This window comes from Aricia agestis, chromosome 1 (assembly GCF_905147365.1).
Source record: "Aricia agestis chromosome 1, ilAriAges1.1, whole genome shotgun sequence".
Classification (NCBI taxonomy): domain Eukaryota; kingdom Metazoa; phylum Arthropoda; class Insecta; order Lepidoptera; family Lycaenidae; genus Aricia; species Aricia agestis.
In genome coordinates, this window is record NC_056406.1 from 17,542,871 (window position 1) to 17,567,681 (window position 24,811).

The 24,811-nt window shown below is 36.7% G+C and overlaps 3 protein-coding genes across 3 annotated transcripts; all 3 read right to left on the reverse strand.

Moving 5' to 3' along the window:
- Positions 1-423: 423 nt before the first annotated feature.
- LOC121731262 (serotriflin-like) lies at positions 424-9,797 on the reverse strand. The gene is made up of 6 exons (XM_042120627.1): positions 9,598-9,797; positions 7,269-7,358; positions 6,466-6,599; positions 6,109-6,254; positions 3,686-3,880; positions 424-755 (listed from the first exon to the last, which is right to left on the reverse strand). Exons 2-6 carry the CDS (start codon positions 7,354-7,356, stop codon positions 524-526), a joined length of 795 nt encoding a protein of 264 aa, XP_041976561.1. The 5' UTR covers positions 7,357-7,358; positions 9,598-9,797; the 3' UTR covers positions 424-523.
- A 1,307-nt stretch (positions 9,798-11,104) lies between these two features.
- Positions 11,105-13,698, reverse strand: LOC121731304 (dynein axonemal assembly factor 6). The gene is made up of 3 exons (XM_042120679.1): positions 13,551-13,698; positions 12,561-12,763; positions 11,105-11,535 (listed from the first exon to the last, which is right to left on the reverse strand). The coding sequence occupies exons 1-3, from the start codon at positions 13,642-13,644 to the stop codon at positions 11,278-11,280; spliced, it is 555 nt and encodes a 184-aa protein (XP_041976613.1). The 5' UTR covers positions 13,645-13,698; the 3' UTR covers positions 11,105-11,277.
- A 1,333-nt stretch (positions 13,699-15,031) lies between these two features.
- On the reverse strand, positions 15,032-16,700 carry LOC121731223 (probable 26S proteasome non-ATPase regulatory subunit 3). The gene has a single exon (XM_042120581.1). The coding sequence runs from the start codon at positions 16,594-16,596 to the stop codon at positions 15,112-15,114; it is 1,485 nt and encodes a 494-aa protein (XP_041976515.1). The 5' UTR covers positions 16,597-16,700; the 3' UTR covers positions 15,032-15,111.
- Positions 16,701-24,811: the final 8,111 nt, after the last annotated feature.

Consider the following 24,811-nt stretch of genomic DNA (forward strand, 5'->3'; position numbering starts at 1 on the left):
TGATTTTATAATAAAATTCAGTTCCTATTAAATAACTTATTTATAACATACCTGTATTATCTGTAACTTACTGTACTTCAAGTAATAAATACCTACCAACTTATTTATCTTACAGGCTTTGCGGCAAAACTCCTCAGAATAAAGACGTTTCTAGACAACAGCTATAGACTGTCTTTATTCTGTAGAGTGTAGAGTATTGCCAAATAACAACATGCAAATGTTCTTATTTCTTTTAATATTTAAAAAGTTTTAGATATTGAAGAGTACTTTTGCTTGGTTAATAGACAGTGGTAGAATATTAACTTAAACATTTTTATTACTTAATATTTGTTTATTTAAAAATAAAATTGATAGTCTGAGTCAGCAAATAAATATTATAAAATTGTTATACGCAAATATAAAATATCTTACAAAATAAATTAGACACTTAATTCTTAAACATAAAAGACAATAATAATTTAACACTAAAGTATTGTATAAAAAAACTTATTAGATTCTGATTTTCATCATTTCCTCACTCACTTTACCAGGGATGATTTTTATACAACCGTTTATTGCCACAGTAGCAGGTGGCGTTACACGTTCTTTCCGCGCAGTAGCTGGGTACAGCGGACACCAGTTCAGCGCAGTTGGAGAAGTGGTCAGTGACTGGACAGGAGTTGGCGCAGAGCGAGTCGTGTACGCAGCTGTTGGGGCAGTCGGCGCACTTCGGCCCCACCTTGTACGGATACTGGATGATGCCGTTTATGTTGCCTCTGGAAGAGGTTAAGTTTTAACTTCATATTTTGTTAAATAAGTCGTTAAGTAACCGTTACTTAACAGTTATAACTTTTATTCTTCCTGCTATTTAAAAATAGCAAAGCTTTGCTGACTTGAGTAGTTGAGTCGTAACTTGTCATCAGGCATAACTATATTTCCATTTGAACTGTGTAGGTAATCGATTCTATTATAAAAGATAGACAGCCTAGCATAAAAATCATGCTATGAATAGAAACCCAACAATAACGTTACTCTAATCATGCCACACCTAGATGCTGCTCCTATTAAAAAATATTATATCATTTGAATTGAATTTAAATTTGAAATCGACTGAATGTGCAATGATCCATTGAGAAATTTAAATGCATTATTTTCTGCATAAAGATAGTAAGTGCTACCTGTTTGCCTTTAACAATCAACATCAACTTAATATCTCAACTAAACTTAAATTAAGTTAATTTAAAAACTAACAACATAGAATTTCGTATATAAGGGGTTTCGGGGGCGATAAATCGATCTAGCTAGGACTCATTTTTAGAAAATGACATTTTATTCCACTGACATAGTATGTACTACGTACTAGACTCGACAACGCAACGCAATGCTTGGTCACATTCAACATAATCTATACAGAGTGTAACAAAAATAAGTGATAATACTTTAGGGTGTGTACGTGTTCCTTGTACAGAGTTCACTGTGAAAGTAGCAGCGCTGAAAGACCAAAATTTTTTTTCACTTTTGTATGGGAAAACTCGTGACGCTCGGGCCCTTGCCCATACAAAAGTGAAAAAAATGTTTGGTCTTTCAGCGCTGCTACTTTCACAGTGAACTCTCTAAAAGGAACACGTACACACCCTAAAGTATTATCATTTATTTTTGTTACACCCTGTATAGCAGCAGTGCACTTAGTCGCCCGCGAGCTCTTCTGCGCGCCAGGCGTACCACAATCAAAAACGAAACCAAAAAAAGTCGCAAAAATGCCTAGTTGTGGGTTAAGATACTGCAAAAATGATTCCAGTAACACTTCCAAATGCAACGGAATAACATTTCATCGGTATTAGCATTCTTATTTAATTATTTTTAATTAAAATACGAACATTCAATTACTAGGCGAAGACGCGCGCCATTTTGCATTGTCATAGAGTAGTAGATTCAAGTGTAATGTAGGCAGAATACAGATCTATCATAAGACGACGATGAATGAAGTACTTACTCACGAAGACGAGTTTGTATTTTGGTAATATGTATTTAAAATATTACGTACATTATACATGCGTACATTATAATAATTTTATTATGGTAAATATTTGAAAATATTTAAGTAATTTAAATAAGGTAATTAGCTATAGTGGACTATGGATCCGTATTAATTATAAATTTTATAAAAAAGTGAATTTTTATTTTTATTTTATCCACTTACTCAAATAGATTCTGCATTCATTCGAGTGTAGGCACTAAACTGTGTCACTTCTGCGGTAGTGATCTATACCAATCACCGCCACGCCTCCCACCCCGCTCATGCCTCAAAGTGCGACATGTTTTTTGTTCGCAATAGCTGCTCTAGTACGTAGTACTTACTACCTCAGTGTTTTATCGAATACCGAGCAAAGCTCGGTCAAATAGCTAGTGAATAGTTAAATTAACAATATGTTTACCTACTATTTCTACACTTATAGGAACCGTACCTGAGACGACTACCACATTTTTATGGTAATTAGCGTGTAGTCACAGTACGTGGATAAACTTCTTAAAATAAGCATTATTGTCACTAAGCTTCGTACCTTGTCATATGGTACCTATACTTAGATACGAGTAAGTAAGCTTAAGAAATTAATACTATATGGTAACAAATTTTTTACTAAGCATTAACAAGCAAAGTACCAACTTAATTCAGCAATTTGTATTCGATGTAGAGATTGTCTCGTACTTAAGTTTATTGATACAATGTACATAATATCAATTGATTTTTTTTTGTATTTCACTACTTGAATCACATATAAAACAGACCTGGTGCCTTACTCCCGAAACTGATGTCGATTTCGATTTTCGATTTCAACGGTTTTTTGACATTTTTTAGACATATTTTAGATGTCTAAAGTGTCAAAAAACCGTTGAAATCGAAAATCGAAATCGATATCAGTTTCGGGAGTAAGGCACCTGATTAAAAATGTTAAGAGTCCTATGACAAACGGAAAAAATATGTCTATACCATCCCATACAACCTCCTCCCTTTTTGGAAGTCGGTTCAAAATTTTGACGTCTACTAATATGGGCCTGTATTCACTTTGATTAGTGCGAGTGCAAGTGATTAGTGCACACACTTTCACCAGACTAATATTATAATCACCTGGACTAATTACCTGCACTTATCACTAATCAAAGTGAATACAGGCCTTATAGGTACACACTGCCACTTGTGTTTTTAAGGCCGTTCCTGTATCAATTTTTTTTATGAAATAAGGGGGCAAACGAGCAAACGGGTCACCTGATGGAAAGCGACTTCCGTCGCCTATGGACACTCGCAGCAACAGAAGAGCTGCAGGTGCGTTGCCGGCCTTTTAAGAGGGAATGGGGTAATAGGGGAGGGTAGGGATGGGAAGGGAATGGAATATGGGAGGGTAGGGAAGGGAATAGGGTAGGGGATTGGGCCTCCGGTAAACTCACTAACTCGGCGAAACACAGCGCAAGCGCTGTTTCACGCCGGTTTTCTGTGCGAACGTGGTATTTCTCCGGTCGAGCCGGCCCATTCGTGCCGAAACATGGCTCTCCCACGTATAAAATAACGTCAGAGTTCAGACTCGCCACAAGTTCTGCAAGTGAGCCTCTCGCTCAGCTCAGCAGCAGGGTGTGCTTAGAATCCCTAAGCGACCTCGGCCCTATGAGCCTATGGTTACCGAATCGATAAGTACCACGGTTGTTTACTTACATGGGACAGTAGTGGCAGACATAGTTATAGAAGTGACCCCAGGGTCCGCCTTTACAGTGGGCGACGCCGCAGCCGAGCTTGTGGCTGCTGGCCCACGCGAGCTGGGTGTAGTGGCCCACTGCCTTCAGGTCCCTGATGGGTGCCCCATAAGTGAAGTTCTTGTACTCCAGAAACCACGACTTTATAGCGAAGAACCTGAAAAGGGTTTTAGATTAAAGCAGCAGTGATTAAAAATGTCAGACTAGAAGATATTAGGTAGCTAATGTATAAGGTACACAATTTGTCATTTGATACCTAGGAATTACATACTTAATAATAATATGGACTTCCTCCGTAGACTTATATTTATAGACAAAGATTGTGAGATTATGTATCAAATATCTTAACGCATTGTAATTCTTTAATCAAGCCAACTAAGCCCAAATGAAACTCGCAAAAACTCTAACAAAAACTTGCCATAACCAAAACAAAACATTAAATATACATTAGGTAAAGTGGTTTCATATAAAGTCAAGGATTTTAGTAAAATCTACCACGTCATGTTCATGGAGCACACATTTCTAGAGAATAGAGATGTGCTTATAAACGTAATAAACATAGGTAGAGAATAATTATAAAGTAGATTCTAGAGTAAGGGCCCGCGTACTCACTTGAGAGTTGAGAGTTGAGACCAACAGTCTGGAGACAGATTTTTTAACAATAAAAAAAAACATTAATGTGCTCCCTCACCGGGAGCATTCGCTCAACTAGTTATGGAATGTTCAAAGTCGAATGTTACATTACACGCGAATGCACATCAGTCAGGGAGGTAGTATTGTAATGTAATGCTCAAAGTCGAATCTTTAATGTTACATTACACGTGTAATGTAATGCTCAAAAACGAATCTATAATGTTACATGCACAAGTGAATGCTCGCGGTGAGGGAGCACCTTAAAACATAAAAAAATGCACATTTCACACACACAAACAAATACTTTTTATTGCTAATATAGTCAGTCTTCTACTATCGTATAAAAATTAACTCTCTCTGAACGGACTGGGTTGATTTTAGTCTTAAAATATTCATAGAAGTCCAGGCAAGGTTTTAAAGTGACACGAAGTTCACCGGGACAGCTAGTATAATATATAGAAATGGATTTTCAATTGTGTTAGTAACGCTAAAACTCGAAAACGGCTGAACGGATTGGGCTAATTTTAGTCTTAAATTATTCGTAGAAGTCCTGGGAAGGTTTTAAAGTGACACGAAGTTCACCGGGACAGCTAGTAACATAATAAAAACTGAAAGCTCGTTCAATTATTATGCATTGAAAACAGTGACAATATTTTATTTCAATTAATAAAAGCAGGCGACAACATGAAACATCACACACTAAAAAAATAAATACTTATATAAATAATATGTTCTCGAGATTAAACTTAATTACTTTAATTAACTTAAATCACTGTAAAGTTATCGTAATCGTCTGCAAACGTATACTTCCTTGTTCCTGACAAAGCGTGATTATTTTCCAATCAAAACAAACAGTATACATTTCAAGTACATCTGAATAAAGGGCAGCAAATAAGCTTGTTAAAACTATAATTATTTATTCACGAGTATCCCATTATCTATGTAAAAATCGTGACGGACTGACAACTTAACAGACGAGGAAACACTAATACGAGCAAAAAATGTCGAACACTGTCGATATTACAATCGAAATCCAAACAAGAAACTAACAAAATCTGGGCTATCTAAACAGTAAACTTGATTGTGACTTACCTACTAAAAATTCCGTTGTAGGTACTTTTATTAAAAATGCGAAAGTTTACGTAGCCGCTGAACCGACTTTGAAGAAGTTTGATATGATGATGATGATAGTTGATACACAAGTCTCAGAAAAAGACATTTAAGATTTTTTGTACAATACGAAAAAATGTGCAGTTCCTACGCGATATACGAATTTCAGAATAACGCCAAATATAAGATGTAAGGAAAAGAAAGAAAAGTTCTTCAGCTGAACAAGAACCGTGAAGTGAATGCATCATTAGCTGCTGCTAATTAATTTAACGAGTAATGCTACGATGCTAAATATTTTAATTACATTTCAAACAATTAATTAAAATTTACATTTTACTTGTGTGTAAAATAATCACTAATTGATTTAAGTTCGTGTAATGGTCTTAGAAATGATTATAATTACTATAATTACAGAAAATATATTCGTAGACCAGACTTTGGACGAAAGTTAAAAGATTTTGAACACCTCTGAGTTGCTGAGAAGAAGATGAGTTTTTATTATGAATCTATCAGTTTACGAGTTACAAATGTAAAAAATATGCACATAAAAATATATAAACTAGAGACACGTCAAACTTATAATATCCCATGTATTTTCTTTAGTGGTTAAAAATACCTTGGCTAAAATGGCTAGATACTTACCAAGGAGTCTTTTGATTAGCCACAAACAAATTCTGGCCGCAATTTCCCAGGAGCGGCACCGAGTTTTCCGAAGGGTCGTTGTGCTGAAGGAAAATGCATTTCTCCGCGTAGCTTTGGGCTTGCTGGGCTGCCATTGGATGCCAAGTCTAAGGAAAATTATGTTAATTATACTTTCTTCCGCTTTGAAAAGCTTGTAAGTCATTTAGAGTAATCATTAAGAATACCAAAAGCAGGCCAGATTCGGACAAGGGACAGATATAATATAGTGTTGTAGGCGTTTGTCAGATGGCAAATCAGGAAACATTCCAATTTTGAGGATCGATCTCTTTTGAATATTTAATATTAAGTTCAATTTACCATCAAAAGCATGTTAGAGGCTGTCGGTCGAACTTTCGATCGAAAAAAGTTGTGGTATGTAACAATTTTCCTTCGCACGACTAATCTTTTGGGGCTCAAGCCGTCTGCTGGTATCTTGCTTGATGGAAATAATTCTGAAAAAAATATATAATTAATGCATCATATTATCATACAAAGTATATAAGTTTATAGGGTTATAGGTTATATAATACTTTTATACTTAAGGTGACGCCGCGTTAAAGTAAAAAATCATTTTGGATATGTTTTAGATCGCTTGTTTTCAAAACAAGAAATGGATAGGGCGTGAGCGATAAAATGGTTTTGTCGCGTAATTTAAAAACCATAATTAATATATTTCATATAAGCTATGGGCAAATTATAGTGCATGCTTGAACTAATCTATGTACAAATTTTGGAAGCTTAAATCACTCTACTCTGTTGGCAAAATTAGAATCCCTGTTCTTATAGAGGTCTTTTTGATTAATTATTCTGTGTTATAAAAGCTGACCAATCGTGTTAATATAAGATGTAAGGAAAAGGTAATTCAAAGATAAAGACATGATGAATACTGACAATGAACTTTAATTTCTTAGCTTTAGTCATTGCTGAGAAAAGTCGATATCGCTGCAGCCAAATTATCAAGGCGTCACCTTAAATTATTTAATCTTTGAACTATTATTATATAATATCTGAATACTGTGAAAATTAAACATAAGTATAACTTTTAACGGCCGCACTAAGAGCCATTTAATGACTAATGAGGATCTCTGGACTCTGAGTGCGGCATTATAAACATCACTTACGTCTATCAGTCCAATGCCTGGTCTGCAAGTGTACTCCCACATTGCTTATGTAGATAATAAACATCCAAAGGGTGAGGTGATAGAACATTTCTAAAATCAAAAATACTTGTGTCATATTTTATGAATTTTTCATATTATAGGTAAAAGCCTGAGCTATGATGGATAACCATGGTATAGCCACCATTGAAAGGTTTATTCTTACGGTAAAGAAACTCTGTCAGTTTGTTTGCAAAAACTGTCAGCGTTTATATTCTTTTGAATTTCTACTATGGCCGTGCTAAACCAGCTGCACTGCTGATTGCTGAAGCTGTCTATGGCTTGAACAATTAGCGTCGACCATATTAGACAATCTTAAACGAATCTACCTCTCTACAAAGTTTTGTAGTAAAAACAATAAACTGTATGACGGGTCGATCAACCATAATAAATACTATTGAAGCAGTTAAGAAATATAGTAGTCTCCTACTGAGTATACTTACTGTGGTACTTAGGTATAGGCAAACGCAACGTAAAGTTTTTATACACCCCAAGTCCAAAGAACTTTAAATAACACCATAGCAACACAATGTACCATCGAAGAAATTGATGCATAGGCAGTTGATGGACCTACGTCATTTGGTCGGATAATGTCAATTCAATACTATTCATGAACTGTCGGCTGGTTTTGGCATAAAGTGACCAAATTACGCAGGTCCGCAATTTGCATATAAATCAACTACTCTGATGGTACTACTCTTAATTATTTGATATCTTTTTGTTATGGTGGCACTTCACATGGCTATTTGTATTTACGAATTTGATGTACCTATTCGCCAAACAATCACCATGTGTATACGGTATATTTGACAAAGTATTGACCTTATTTGCCTATTTGACAAATATGACCAAAACAAAATACACGAATCCGTACCGTAAAGAGTCACACAAAAGAGTCAAATAGGCAAATAAACAAAAACAAGTAAAAGTTTGGTATTTGACGTCCATGTGTGGAAGGCCGTATTTGCCCAATATTTGCTTGTTTGTGTATACGTCAATAATTTTTCCAAATGCAACAAATAGCCAATAGCAAATACCAATAGCCATGTGAAGTGCTACCATTACGCTGTGTAGCAAGACAAACATTATGATTTCCTTATATGGTAGAAAAGACAAAGTGACAGATTTTATTCAGAAAGGAAATCTGTCGTTGTTTTTATTCATTCGCATTTCTAATATTATGGTCATGCTAAGCGTGCAGTGGTAGGTGGTGTTGGTTTAGGCTAGGGCAGTGACTACTCAGCCTAAGTTAGTTTCCTTGTTTGTTCAATTGTTATCAAAACAAAAGATTATACTTTTCTTCATAAAAATACTCGTAATTAGCATGACAATGATTTAGCTAAAACTGAATTTACCAATTCCATTTTCTTTTGTGTTTTTTCTATCCAAAACTAATTAGAACGCCATGTGTATAAACAACGGCATTATTTTCTCAAAGTAAGTATCTAAAGTGTTTACTTAGATATTATTCTCTGACTAATTAAAGTTTTGTATTATATTAAGCGCGTTAGGGGTGCGATTTTAGGTAGATTCAGTAGAGATTGCAAACTTTCCAAAGGACTAACTATGCTAAAAAAGCTCTAACGCCTCATGCAAGTACCACCTTAATTTTTTATTATTTGCGTGAATCTAATGAAAATCAATAGTATCCATACCAGTACTATATATATAAGTAAATCCGTCTATTCACTATTGCCTCTTTACGCTTAAATAGATGACCCAATTTAGATCAATTTTGATAGATATAAAGAGCATATTCATATCAAAATTGAGTTGGGAGATTACTTTTACTGAGGCAAAATGTACGGCTATTGTGCGCAATACGAGTCTCTAATAAATTTCGGAAGCCATCTAGTAAATATATAAAGGAGTACCTATCTACCTTAGAGTCGATAGCGGCTGAGCATTAAACTCTACATTCTATAAGGCTACAAGTGTGACCTAGACCCTACTCTTCTATGGCATATCAATTATCAACGACACGCTGTTTAACATTATTTATTGCTGTTCAATCTCTAGCATTATGCCCACTTGTGAAACATTAAACTTGCACAAATTAAGCGATTCTGCAAGATGACTAACGTTTGCAAATCTCCACAAACTGTTTCAGATAAGTATTGAAGTATTTACAACAAGATTTTAACTGAAAACCTAGTTTATTTATTTATTTATTTCATCATCACACACTTAAACTATCATTACAGGGTTTACCTAATGCGATAGTAGTTAGAAAAATATATCATAATTCATAACATTCTACACGTACTTTAAGAAAAAATAAATTTAACATTACCAATATTTTAGTCACCGCGTATCAAATGAACTTTATCACCAGAAAACACTTCAACTAAGCAGTTTTACTGCATATATGGCTAAGTATTTAATGAATTTGCATTATTTCAACAATAATTCAATTGATATTCGCGTCGGGTCGCCTCTATGTCTGGCGGCTGTGCGTTTGGAAGTAAATGAGTTGACGCCGGGCGCCACGAAATATACCGCAGCTAAATTATTTAATGACTAAAGTTTTACACACGTTAGCTTAGAGCTTCCTCAATCTATTAATAACATAATAGATAATCCATACTAATATTATAAATGCGAAAGTGTGCCGCTCTGTCTGTCTGTTGCCTCGTCCTCTTCACGTCCAAACCACTGAACCGAATTTACTGAAATTTTGTATGGAGATACTTCGAGTTCCGGGATAATATTATAGTAATTGTACGGTTGAATTCAATTAGGTATAAGATAGCTATGGTAGCGTACTGAGTTACTGACTACTGAGTACTGAAAGAATTTTGATGGGACTTAGCCAGTGCCGTAAATAGTCTTTCTTGCGCCATGTGCGAGCTTCTATAACTGCACCCTTGTCTTTTAACCGACTTCAAAAAAGGAGGACGTTATATTAGGTATGTTCGGCTGTGGATATTTTTTACTACATTGGGAAACATCTCTGGGGCGCAGCGGGAACTTATTGGGAGCAAACCGAAAAAATAAGAGTCCTCTCTGGTCCGGCCATTCTTGCGCCACCCAGAGACTACGCCCTGTGCCTGGGCACTGGTGGCACCGCCCTATTTACGGCACTGGACTTATCACACTAGGTCTAGACTCTAAAGACGGAAGGACGTGGCTTTGGTAGCATATGCTTTTAAGGTACATAATAGCTATCTACTTGTACTGCAGAAGGTATACACTGTTTATTTATAATACTCAGAATATATTGCCTTCTAAAGCCCCGTCTTGGCAAAAATCTTTATTTAACACCATCTATAACTTGTCAAGACTTAGGTACTGGGGATATTAAGTAAGACGAGACAAGTCTAATGTTAGTCCAAGTAGAGCCCTACTCTACGTACACCCCTACGCGTACCCTTAGGCGAAATACTTGGTTGGTCGATTTTTATAAACTACCAAACATAAGGTATCAAATTGCCACAAGCGTGACGAGTGACGACTCATTAATTTGAAACACATCGTAGTAATTGAGAGTAATCACATCCCAAGTGGCGCCAAGGTATCAATTTGTAGCGAAATGTATGCTATATTCAATTGGTTAGTGTTATATGAACAGTGAATTATTATTGTATACTATCATTATGTCTGACGCGTGTTTAGTTTTGAATAATTAGGGAAAACTGTCAATATCTTCAAAATATTTAAACGAAGCAAATATTGTGTGCTTAGGCCTGTATTTTCATTTTACGCAAACACACATAATATAGGCAGCAACTAAGCTACAGTCTTATCTAATAACAACAATTATCGAAAAGAAAACCAATAATATAATAAAATATTTTATAACAGCTTTTAATTGTTATCGTGCACAAGTGAAGGAGACGGCGCAATAGTTCTTTCAATGAACGAATGTCTCTCTGTCCTGCGATCGGACTATAGGACATAGGTTGGTATTTCCTGTGGTTTAAGAAAAAAATCGTAGACCAGACCTCCCAACTTTACCAGAACTCCTGACTTATTAAAAATTAACAAAATCAAACTCTCTATCAAGCTTCAAGGTCAAAATGAGGGTTTCTTCAGCGGCGTCCCAGTTGGCCTTCGATCTGTCAGGGTCTACCGGGTGCGGCGGTGAAAATTTAAGGTGGTACTGAGAGGAATCCACGGTAACTCTGGTCGTCTCCACCGACAAATCAATGTTCTCCATCTTATCTCCCGGCATTTTGATTCTCACTATTAAGTTTTCACAGCTGGCCGATGATGGGGTTTTGTGACCGATCTGAAAGCAAAATATAATTAAGAATCAAGATAAGAAGTTGTAGATATTGAGAAGGTCTGAGAATCGGCCAACATCTATTTTTCATACCCCTAAGTAATAAGGGTTGTTCACATTATTAAAAAATATTTATATGGCAAAACAACGTTTGCCAGGTCAGATAGTATTATATAGAATCTAAGAACGCAAGAGAATTGTTCCATAAGCGACGTGACCCAAGAACGCCACTTGCAACCTAGCTAGGAAGTAGAAGTAAGCTCTGGCCTGCGGAGTCACGGAACTCGGAAGTCATGGTCTATGGAACAACCCTCGCAACTCCGTTTAGAGCAGCAGAAGGAACATCGTGAGGTCTTCGGGCGGCTCCAATTTTGCCCGGAGTCCCACATACCCCGCAGCACATCAGAGCTGCCGGGGATCTCTCTAGCGGCGGCTATTAAGTATATACCTATTTAAGGAGATAGTGGTGAAAACGTATGGTGACGATAGACCTAGCGGCGGCTACCAGCGGTGGCTACCATCTGGTGATATGTTTGCCCGTTCTTTAATTTCTTAAAAACCTAATATTATAAGTACAAATAAAAATATCTTGACAATTACAATTATTATTACACGGTACGTGTGCAGGTACCTACTAATTTGCTATCAGTTGCATCACGACCTCGCAATCAGCATGAGAACTTTATTTATCAGAGAAAAATCTGAACCTTGTTTTGTTTTGCTACCTCGAAATAATTATTTATTCCACTAAAAACGAATAAGGACGTAGGTAAGCATGAATTTCATTAAGGTTATTAAACCATGGAAAACTATTCGTTCTTCAGGCAAAATTAAAATATAGATAGTAACTTAACTCTGCCATATTATACTTGAATCCAAACAAAAGAGACTTTTACGCGCATGCGACGACTGCAATATTTTACTCTCAGTTATTAGAAACCACGCTGTATATAACCATGATTTGGGCGGCCTAGTTTAAAGTTGGTCTACTCAGTAGACTTTTTAATGTTGCAGTTTCACATAATACCTACCTGTAAGAAAATATCCTCCGCACCAACTGACTGCTGATAGTTCATGGTATAAGACGGAGTTTTGCGGTCACCCACCCCTCCTCCACTTTTGCTCAGTAAGTCCATTTCTTCCGCTTCCTGCTGTTCATATTCTTCGATACTGGTAGGAACTTTCTTTGTATTTCGAGCACCGGCATTGTCCTTGGTTGATGTTATTTCGTATCCTGCGAAATTCAAATGATCACTTGAGTTTGTGCCATGATTCTTATATGTATTTCGAAGTGACATTGGAATAGGGCTGCCATCCGTCCCCGGATCTGTCCTAGCTTGAAGAGCATCCGGGGTGGGTCCGGCCGGGTTTTTGAAAATTGTCCGGGTGAAATCCGGACACTTTTCAGCCAGGCAGCAATAAACGAAAGATAAAAACTCGCTAAGCATACACACGATTTCTTGCACGGACTTGAGTTAGTCAGATTTTTACAAATTCTTGTTGGAAAATCAAAAATTGGCAAGACGTTATCGTAGTTATACTGTTTAAAAGAGGCGTCCGGGGAAATTACCACATTTCGGTCAAATGTCCGGGAATTTTGTCCTGCCTGCAATTTGGGTGATGGCAGCCCTACATTGGAATTCTATCGCATGCTGTCGCGTACAACGATATCAAAATACTGTCGCGTACACAATATTATTATCCTGATTGCTGTCTAAGGAAGCCTTAGAGCTTGATTACACCTACCGAGTAGAGTGGCGAGACAGTGCTCTTGGGCATTTGATTGGCTGAGAAGTGAGAACACTGTCTCGCCCACTGACCTCCATTATACAAGGTCTCGCCAGTTGCCACTGTACTCGGTAGATGTAGTGTAACAACTAATAATAGGCCCTTACGTGCTAATCTATCAGGCAGTAAATTGAAATTACTCATGCAATAATTTTGATATATAAATTATTACTCATGCAATAATTTTAATATTTTAATTATTAATTAATAATTATGTTTAATTTTATACATACTTGTTGGAGTAAAATCTTCTCCTTGCAAAACATCTTGCTCTGGTTGTGTGAGGAGCTCGGCTAATTTATGTAAGTAGCCTGGCGAAAGTTCCATTGTTAATTAAATTAAAATATTATATTTTTGTATTAATAAATACACAGACAGCTCCTCAAGGTAAGTATGTATTATTTTGGTAGTGATTATATTCTCTTTGTTATTTTGCTTTATGTCCTCAAGTCTCAATACACCAAAGAGAATATATTCACTATGGCCGTGTTCGTCGGCATAATTTTTAGCGCATTCGCTGCAAAACCTAGTTATTGCGCATGTCCAAATCATGTCATGCCATGGCAACGACAACTGTTTACGACTTGACATTTAACCCAATTGCAATTTGTTGGTGGCGTTGCAATGAACAAACCTAGTGGGAGAGCCATGCTTCGGCACGAATGGGCCGGCTCGACCGGAGAAATACCACGCTCTCACAGAAAACCTGCGTGAAACAGCGCTTGCGCTGTGTTTCACCGAATGAGTGAGTTTACCGGAGGCCCAATCCCCTACCCTATTCCCTTCCCTACCTTCCCCTATTCCCTTCCCTTCCCATCCCTACCCTCCCCTGTTACCCTATTCCCTCTTAAAAGGCCGGCAACGCACCTACATCTCTTCTGATGCTACGAGTGTCCATGGGTGACAGAAGTTGCTTTCCATCAGGTGACCCGTTTGCTCGTTTGCCCTTTTATTTCATAAAAAAACAATTAAATTTTTAAATTTTTCCAAGTGATCCATATCCATATTTTCCAAAATAAACTAATCAAACACTATCATAGTGTTAAATAAATTATTTGTGCGGCTGTTAGACAATTTAGGCTTATGTATTTATGTTTAGGTTTTATTAATTTAATCATGTATAAACAATTAAGACGTTGCTTACGACTTGACCAGCAACTTGTTATGGCGTTGCCATGACATCTTTTGGACATGCGCAATAAAAGTTTTGTCCAAAAATACGCCAACGAACACGGCCTATGTCAATACACCATGCTATATTAAACTGTCAGTTGCTAGGCAATTGCTTATTTATTTACATGTTGCTATTGAAACAGCGGATAGATGAGGGCTGCCCGTAGAGCAAATTAATTCAGGGCTGCTCATGGTTGGTGCTCATTAGGGGAGGCCTACGTTTAGCACGTTTAGCATCCACTGCTAAACGTAGGCCACGTTTAGCAGTGGATGGCAATAAGCTGATGATGATTGAAACAGTTTCGATGCAGGAAACCATACAAAATATTTAACATAATAGGTACATTTTAATTGGTTCAAAGTTACAAGAAAACTAAAAAATATTTTGCTCAATTAATTAATTTCCAATAAATAATTAAATAATAATAAATAATTAATCTGAATGATAATTATTATAACTTACTCAAAAAAATAAACAAGAATGAATTGTAATCTATGACCAAGGATTTATTTTCTTATAGAAACATTGAAACAACATTTAAATTAATTCAAAGGTTTATTATAAATTCTACATAAAATGTTAGTATGAATTTATGATTTTCAATATGTATAATAGAAAGTTTAGGGGAAACCATCATCATCTTCCTCTGCCATTTCCTTAGCGAGTTCCAAGTCCTGCTGCTCCCTTTCCCTCCTCTCCTCAGCGCTTTCAAGCTCCTTTCCATAAGACTTGGGCGGATATCTCATCGCTTTCACACTTTGATTATGCAACTCGAGGCAAAAAGAAATACGCTGATGGAATGCCAACTGTGGTTCCCTGGTGCAATAAATATCTGAACTCTCCTTGTTGCTCATATAACCCTTTTCTGGGTCCAGGCTGGCTTCTATGACTCCATCACGAATCGCCTTAGCCACAATAAATTCTGCATCTTCAGCAGAGTCTAAGCCCAACTTCCTGGCAATATCTTTCGGAGAAATTCTTGAATAGGACAACCCGATGGACCTGATTGCAGTCTTAATGACATTCTGCCTCAAACGTAATATCAATGTGAAAGTATGGTCATTACGGAATTGGGTGCCAAAGTTCTCTAACACTTCACCAAACCTCTGCAAGTTACCAAGTCTGACAGCTTGGGTCAGCTGGAAATATGGAGCCAAGGCTTTTCTCAAAGGTGCCTGCCTGAATATTGCTCGCTCTGGTATGTCTCCCAGCAGCAGTTCAACTACGATTGCAAGTTTTTGAGCAGTCTGGCGGAAACCAACAGCTGCTGTTTGTGGAGCTTTCCTCAAAGCTTGGACCAAATGTTTATGAGCATCACTGTACTCCAGACGAGCCGCTTTTATTCTACCGAGATAGTATAGGAATCTGGCCCACTCATTGTTACTGGCATTTTCTGGAAAAACAGATTTGCTTACCAATTTATCCGCTTGATCATATAAGGAATAGTGAAGATAGTTACGCAGCAGACAGTTGATTAATACTGCCTGACCCTCGTAGTCGTTGCGGAGTGTCGAGGTACGAAGACGAGCGTGAAGTAAGCCTCTGATTAGGTCAAGCTTGTTGTTGAGTTCAAATACTCTCGAATGGTAAAAGTAGCTTTTCGCCGCAATGAGGTCTAAAGTTCTTCTGTTCTGGGCTACGATCTTGTTCATCAGCTGTTGAGAACATTCGGCGGCCTGTTCTAGCTTGTTTGTATCCAACAGGCGCAATAACACAAGCAAATGTAAGTAGACGTCCACTTCAGTGACTGGTACCTTAGGAGCACTTCGAGAGCGTGGTGCGTCGATTTCTATTGACCCTGGAGATGGAATTTCAACAAACACCAACAAAGCTTCTTTCTCAGGACTTGCTGGATACAACTGGTTTATAATAGCGCGAAGTACATTTCCATTCAGCTTCCTACGAGTGCTTGGAAGAGATCTCAAAACGCGCATAGTAAATCTAGGTTCCTTAGATGCTACTGCCTTGTCTATTTGTCTTACATGTTCCCGTAAGTCTTGAACAGCTACAACATCTCCATCCTTTTTTGCATCGGCCATCTCTACGTCGCTAGTGGCTGCTGGACTCTCTACACTTTTCATTTCTACGTCTTCTAGAGGTGCCATTTTCAGATATTTTAATTGATTATTTCCAAAACTTTAACTGCAACTATTATGTTGAATCATTCAAAACCAATTTTCTTCAAACAATAATGTCAAAATTATGCCGAGTCAATCCAACAGTGACAAATGACAATACAAAAACACCATAGACAAAAATTACTAAAATGGTAGCGCGCTAGTAGTTTTCAGCAAAAATCAACGACTATCATTGGCTACTTGAACTCGTTACTGTTTAAAAGACCAATCGCATGCAACAAATATCGCTGGCTGTCAAAGAAAGTGTCGACTATTCTGCGCTGACAGTAAGTTTTTTTTTTTTGACGGGGCCGCGGGGCTAACGGTCATGAAAGGGGACTGAGTTCCCCAGCTTTAGAAATTTATGAATAGGCATTATGCCGTGGCCACACATGCGCAGGGCTTCATAACGTTATCGAATAGGTACCAGAAAAAATATCGTTACGTACCATTATTTTCATATTGGTAGCCAGATAGCGGTATTAACGGTAAACGATATCTAGTATTATAACGAAAAAATATAGTTATAAAAATATCGGTAAATACATAGCTGGACACCGTTAATCAAAAAGTTAACTTCGTTAATCGTTAATCCGTTAAAATAAAAATGTTAGCTTCGTCAAACGTTAAAGCGTTACATTTCGGACGAATTAACGCAAGTTAACGTTAATCGTTAATCCGTTAATATGTAATATGACCTTGTTGTAACTTATATCATTGCGTTAGTGTACATACAAAACCTGTTGGTTTAAGGTTTTGGAAGTTAAAATGTTAGGAACAAAACAAAATACTTACTTCTATAATTATTGTATTCTAATTTCTACCTAACTAAATTATACTGCACTCTTCTTTATCAACATGCAAATGATTTATAATAACAATAAACAAATCACTCTCTCTATAAGCACCGGCGCTGAGTAATGAAATCATAAAATGAAAAATATCTCTTCTCACTCGCGCGCGCCTGAAAATGTATCTAGTAGGTATTGCTTTTGTTTCACTCGCTGCTGCCGTGCCGCGTCACCGCGCTGCCCGCCCGCCTAGAATTTGTCGTTTCATACTATCTGTCTGAACCTGTTTTCGCACCGCGCCGCGGTGCCATGCGGTAAATAGTAGGCATTGGATTAACGATTAACGGACTTCTGCATATTAACGGAAGTTAACGACTCCGTTAATATTTTTAAAAGTTAACTTAAAAGTTAATCCGTTAACCAAAATGTTAACTTCGTTAATTAACGATTAACGGATTAACGAGTTAATGCCCAGCTATGGGTAAATATAACGATATTTTCTGGTATCAGGTATGCGACGTTGCCAGCTCGACGCTGGCAACGTCGTGCACCAAATCTCACTCGCAGCCCAACTTCCGACTTTCGAGCACCAGTTTTTTTTTGCGAGATTGTGCTTACTTACTTTTAGGAGTTTAAGACATAGAGAAATAATAAAAATAATAGTTATTGTTTTGGAGTAAAAATGGGCCGGAAAAAGCAAAACACTGTATATAGATACTAATTTGACTTAACAAGTCAAGATGGTGCTGCAATTTGTTTAGTCAATGAATGCAGAAAATTATGCAAGGTACCTATGTCCGTATTTATTTACTTGTTTTAATTGTGGCGAATGCGGGAGATGGGCAAAATATGGATAATCATTTGTATGTTGTTGAGAATAAACACAACATATAACAATATTATTCTTATTTATTTCAGGTTCAAAACCAATATTACATTCAGACACGTCGTTTCTCACATTTTTTTCTTGTCATTCTATTTTTCAAACTTTGGCAATTGACACTATAATATAAACCTTAAAAACTAAAATCTTTTGTGCCAATACGTAAGTCGTAAGACACTCCCGGGGGAGGCAACAGGTGCATTGACACTATAATATAACATAATAATATAACATAATAACTAACTATCATCATCACGTCATCAAAACCTATTTCAAAAAATATGCTTCATAAAAAACAACTCACTCCTTCCTGGCATCAAAATTGGATATATAAAATATCTATCTTCTCCACTATATGTTAATCTTGTATTTACTGTAATAATCTGGTCTATTTCTATTGTTAGTAACTCCTTATTTCTTATTTTTTCTGTATAAGTCTCTTTCTGTACTATCTTTATTATAGTCTCTTCAGTATTCTTATACTCTTCATAGCAAATATTTGTCGACTTGGTATTATATTTTATCAACTATATGAAGATAGTAAGGTTAGTAGCTACAATACTAAGAATGAGTCAAAAAATAAGGCAAAAATATAATACCAAGTCGACAAATATTTGCTATGAAGAGTATAAGAATACTGAAGAGAAAAAATTAGGCCAGTTTTTGATGCGTCTTGTAAAGACAAAAATAAAAGGTCGTTAAATAGTTGTATTGAAAAGGGGCCTTGTCTCATAGAAGAAATACGTAAATTGTTGCTAAACTTTAGAGCAGGTGTTTTTGGGGTGATTTTCGATATAAAGAAAGCTTTCCTACAGATATCAATCGCTCCACAAGACAGAAAGTATCTGAAATTACTTTGGTGGAAAGATATTCATAAAAAAAGGGAGAATTAGTTACTTACCAGCATGCAAGGGTTCCATTTGGAGTGACTTGTAGCCCGTTCATGTTAGCAGTCACTATATATCACCACTAGCTGTTGCCCGCGACTTCGTCCGCGTGGACTTCGGTTTAATATAGCACGCGGTGTCAATAAAATTGGTGTCAAAAGCTTTTTCGAAACCCTGGTACCCCTTAAATCAAAATACCCAAAACAGCCGTGTAGTGTGCACATAATATGATTTTTTTTTAATTAAACTTTTTTATACCAAGCTTATTTAGCGATAAACAACTTAGCTGCATAATGTATTACACAACTTTAGCTTTGCCCAATACCCATAAACTATTTAGTATTTATTATTGGTAGACTGTTGTTTCTGATATCTATGTTGGTACGTGAGTTATTTCATAACATGTATAACAATCGAAAGAATCGAAACAATAACTCAACATGGTACCACCTCTTATAGAAATACATATGAGCAAGCGATAGCGCGATCTAGGCGACTCTTGGCGCCATCTGTTCCAGTTTTTGGAACTAACTTAATTTGAACAAATTTACGCATAAACACCCCCTTACAACCCCTTTTTCCAATAAAAAGTAGCCTATGTCCTTTCTCAGGCTTTAGACTATCTGTGTACAAAATTTCATTACAATGGGTTCAGTAGTTTTGGCGCTGTTGTTTTTGAATCTAACTCAATATGGTACCACCTCTTATAGAAATACGCATGAGCAAGCAATAGCGCGATCTAGGGGACTCTTGGCGCCATCTGTTTTGAGTTTTTGGAACTAACTTAATTTGACCAAATTTACGCATTTTCACCCCCTTACAACCCCTTTTTCCAGTTAAAAAGTAGCCTATGTCCTTTCTCAGGCTTTAGACTATCTGTGTACAACGTCTGTCTGTCTGTCTCGCTTTCAGGCCGAAACTACTGAACCGAATGTAATAAAATTTTGTACACAGATATTCTAAAGCCTGAGAAAGGACATAGGCTACTTTTTAACTGGAAAAAGGGGTTGCAAGGGGGTGAAAATGCGTAAATTTGGTCAAATTAAGTTAGTTCCAAAAACTCAAAACAGATGGCGCCAAGAGTTCCCTAGATCGCGCTATTGCTTGCTCATGCGTATTTCTATAAGAGGTGGTACCATGTTGAGGTAGGTTTTTCGATTCTTTCGATTGTTGTACACGTTATTAACTAATAACTCACCTACCAACTTAGATATCAAATTCAAAAACAACAGCGCCAAAACTACTGAACCCATTGTAATGAAATTTTGTACACAGATAGTCTAAAGCCTGAGAAAGGATATAGGCTACTTCTTACTGGAAAAAGGGGTTGTAAGGGGGTGTATATGCGTAAATTTGTTCAAATTAAGTTAGTTCCAAAAACTGGAACAGATGGCGCCAAGAGTCGCCTAGATCGCGCTATCGCTTGCTATATGTATTTCTATAAGAGGTGGTACCATGTTGAGTTAATATTTCGATTCTTTCGATTGTTATACATGTTATTAAATTAAATAACTCACGTACCAACATAGAAATCAGAAACAACAGTCTACCAATATTAAATACTAAATAGTTTATGGGTATTGGGCAAAGCTAAAGTTGTGTAATGCATTATGCAGCTAAGTTGTGTAACGCTAAATAAGCTTTAAAAGGTATAAAAAAGTTTAATTAAAAAAAATCATATTATGTGCAGACTACACGGCTGTTTTGGGTATTTTGATTTAAGGGGTACCAGGGTTTTAAAATGCTTTTGACACAATTTTATTGACACCGCGCGCTATAAACTGAAGTCCACGCGGACGAAGTCGCGGGCAACAGCTAGTAAAACATATTGCTGGACTGATTCATCGGTGGTGTACGCATGGCTCCAAAGAGAAGAGGCATGGGGAGCCTTCGTCACCACCAGAGTAAAAGAGATATGCAAAAATACTAAGAAAGAGTGGTGGAATCACTTACCGGGTATTTATAACCCATCAGACTTACCATCACGAGGCTGCAATCCGAAGGCACTGAAAGAGAAGTCCTGCAGGGCAATCGCGTTATTTTTAAACGTTTCAATTCAGGTTCACATTTGCTTTGGTTGTGGTTCAGTTACGGTTCGGTTCCGCTGTGTCTGAACAAAATTCAGTATCGTGCTAACGTTCCAACCGTAACTCAAACTTAGATGGAACTCGAACGAAGCACAACGTTTGACCTTTAGACAGACATTGCAGCGGACCAATCAGCGCCCTTCTGATTTAATTTTAATTGGCTTAAATATAAACAAATTTTTTCCGATGCGTTAATTGGTCAATTGACAAATTGGTTATTTACATATGGATGAACATGACACGAGTGAAGTTGTTTTGGTGCCTAATTATGAATTAATATGAATGTTACTTGGAGTTTTTAATTTACGTAGGTGAATTCATAATATTGTTTTACTATATTTTACAAACGCCATACTTAAGTGTTCAATAGTGACTTGTGAGTTGTGACATTTACGTAAAGAAGTAATGTCAAAATTCGATTCACTTTCTAACAAACTAAAATAGTCCGTAGTGTTATTTTACAGCTTTGAAGTAAAATATAAGCTTATATTATAATTTGATTATAGCTTATGTTATATTTTTACATTCATTTTTGTCAATTTTACACACCAAAATAAGAAACGTTCCATAAACGTGCGAGTAGAAGTAGCATTGTATCAACTTTTTGTTTTGACAGCGCTTGCGCTTGAGCTGAGGTTCAGTAACGTCTCAACTAGCTGTCAAAACGTTAGCGCGATACCGAATCGTACCAACATAGAAATCAGAAACAACAGTCTACCAATATTAAATACTAAATAGTTTATGGGTATTGGGCAAAGCTAAAGTTGTGTAATGCATTATGCAGCTAAGTTGTGTAACGCTAAATAAGCTTTAAAAGGTATAAAAAAGTTTAATTAAAAAAAATCATATTATGTGCACACTACACGGCTGTTTTGGGTATTTTGATTTAAGGGGTACCAGGGTTTTAAAATGCTTTTGACACAATTTTATTGACACCGCGCGCTATAAACTGAAGTCCACGCGGACGAAGTCGCGGGCAACAGCTAGTAAAACATATTGCTGGACTGATTCATCGGTGGTGTACGCATGGCTCCAAAGAGAAGAGGCATGGGGAGCCTTCGTCACCACCAGAGTAAAAGAGATATGCAAAAATACTAAGAAAGAGTGGTGGAATCACTTACCGGGTATTTATAACCCATCAGACTTACCATCACGAGGCTGCAATCCGAAGGCACTGAAAGAGAAGTCCTGCAGGGCAATCGCGTTATTTTTAAACGTTTCAATTCAGGTTCACATTTGCTTTGGTTGTGGTTCAGTTACGGTTCGGTTCCGCTGTGTCTGAACAAAATTCAGTATCGTGCTAACGTTCCAACCGTAACTCAAACTTAGATGGAACTCGAACGAAGCACAACGTTTGACCTTTAGACAGACATTGCAGCGGACCAATCAGCGCCCTTCTGATTTAATTTTAATTGGCTTAAATATGAACAAATTTTTTCCGATGCGTTAATTGGTCAATTGACAAATTGGTTATTTACATATGGATGAACATGACACGAGTGAAGTTGTTTTGGTGCCTAATTATGAATTAATATGAATGTTACTTGGAGTTTTTAATTTACGTAGGTGAATTCATAATATTGTTTTACTATATTTTACAAACGCCATACTTAGTTGTGTTCAATAGTGACTTGTGAGTTGTGACATTTACGTAAAGAAGTAATGTCAAAATTCGATTCACTTTCTAACAAACTAAAATAGTCCGTAGTGTTATTTTACAGCTTTGAAGTAAAATATAAGCTTATATTATAATTTGATTATAGCTTATGTTATATTTTTACATTCATTTTTGTCATTTTTACACACCAAAATAAGAAACGTTCCATAAACGTGCGAGTAGAAGTAGCATTGTATCAACTTTTTGTTTTGACAGCGCTTGCGCTTGAGCTGAGGTTCAGTAACGTCTCAACTAGCTGTCAAAACGTTAGCGCGATACCGAATCGTACCAAAAGTCTATCAACGTCCGAGTTTCATTTGCGCTTCAGTTGAAAAAAATTATCGCGATTGCCCTGCTGGTGGACGGGACCGGAATGGTTGTACCTTAAGGATGAGTGTTGGCCCAGATCTAAAGTATTTATAAAGAAAACTGAGGAAGAAGAAATTATAGCAAGCGAGTCAAGTAAAGATATATAACCATTTATGTAGAAAGTAACACAGATACATTCAGTAGTAAGCTATTATATTTTGGAAAATACAGAAAAATAGTAAGGTTAGTAGCAAGATTACTGAGAATGAGTTAAAGGACAAGAAAAATTTGTGAGAATCACGACGTGTCTGAATACAATATTGGTTTTGAACCTGAAATAAGTAAGAATTATTAAGTATTATAATCAGTGATCGGAGTAGGTAGATTGAAATGAGGTCAACGATCCGAAACGTACATAACAATATGGACATTCCCTCGAAATCCCGGACTTCGTTAATATTTTAAACCGAAATTTAAATTAGTAAGTAGCTGTATAATTTTCAAAAATAAGACTTTTAATTACGTCGATTTCATCCATAAATCATTAAAATTATGGTAAACTAGATGATGCCCGCAACTCCGCTGCGCCAAAACTCGTTTATCGCGCGGGAACTGTACATTTTCCTGGGACAAAAAGTATCCTATGTCCTTTCTCGGGACTCAAAGTATCTCCATACCAAATTTCAGCAAAATCGGTTCAGCGGTTTGGGCGTGAAGAGGTAACAGACAGACAGACACACTTTCGCATTTATAATCTTAGTATAGTATGGATTACCAACATAAACCATCTTTGATTGAGTCCGGAAATACTGGAATGACTTTCCGAATAATGGCTTATCCACGTTATCCTTTCTATGAACATTTATGATGCAAGTAGCAAAAATCAATCTACCTACTCCGATCACTGATTATAATTATGTGTTTATTCTCAACATAAAGTGGCGACGGAGAGATTAGTAAGAGTGGTAAAGGATATGCTCCGTAGAATATTAGGTCGAGCTTCAGTTGATTGGATTGAATTGTCTACGATTTTGTGTGACTGTGAGGCACTCATAAACAGTAGACCACTAACATGTGTTGAAATGGGAGATATTAGACCACTAACACCTATGATGTTCCTACATGGATTGTCTTCGAATACAACCGAAGATATTGATCAAATTGACCATAAAACCCTTAACCACAGAATATATTAGTAGTACCAACCTTAACATAAGATACAAATATGTACAGAAACTAAGAGAGGATTTTAGAATTAGATATAGAAACGAATATTTGATCATTATTGATCAACAAGGGAAAGGAAACCAAAGTCGAACCCATGGTGGGAGATGTGGTCCTTCTCCAAACAGAAACGTCGAATAGACTACATTGGCCTATGTGTATAGTGAAAGAGATATACACAGGGAAAGATGGACATACGAGAGCAGCATTAGAGTGAAGACGAGACTAACTTACAGTGGCGACCGTGAGGCGAAAAACCATTAGAGAAAAGTACGTGAAAACATTGAGATTTCAGAATGAGTACATGAGTTTGCGAGAAACGACGTGTCTGAATACAATATTGGTTTTGAACCTGAAATAAATAA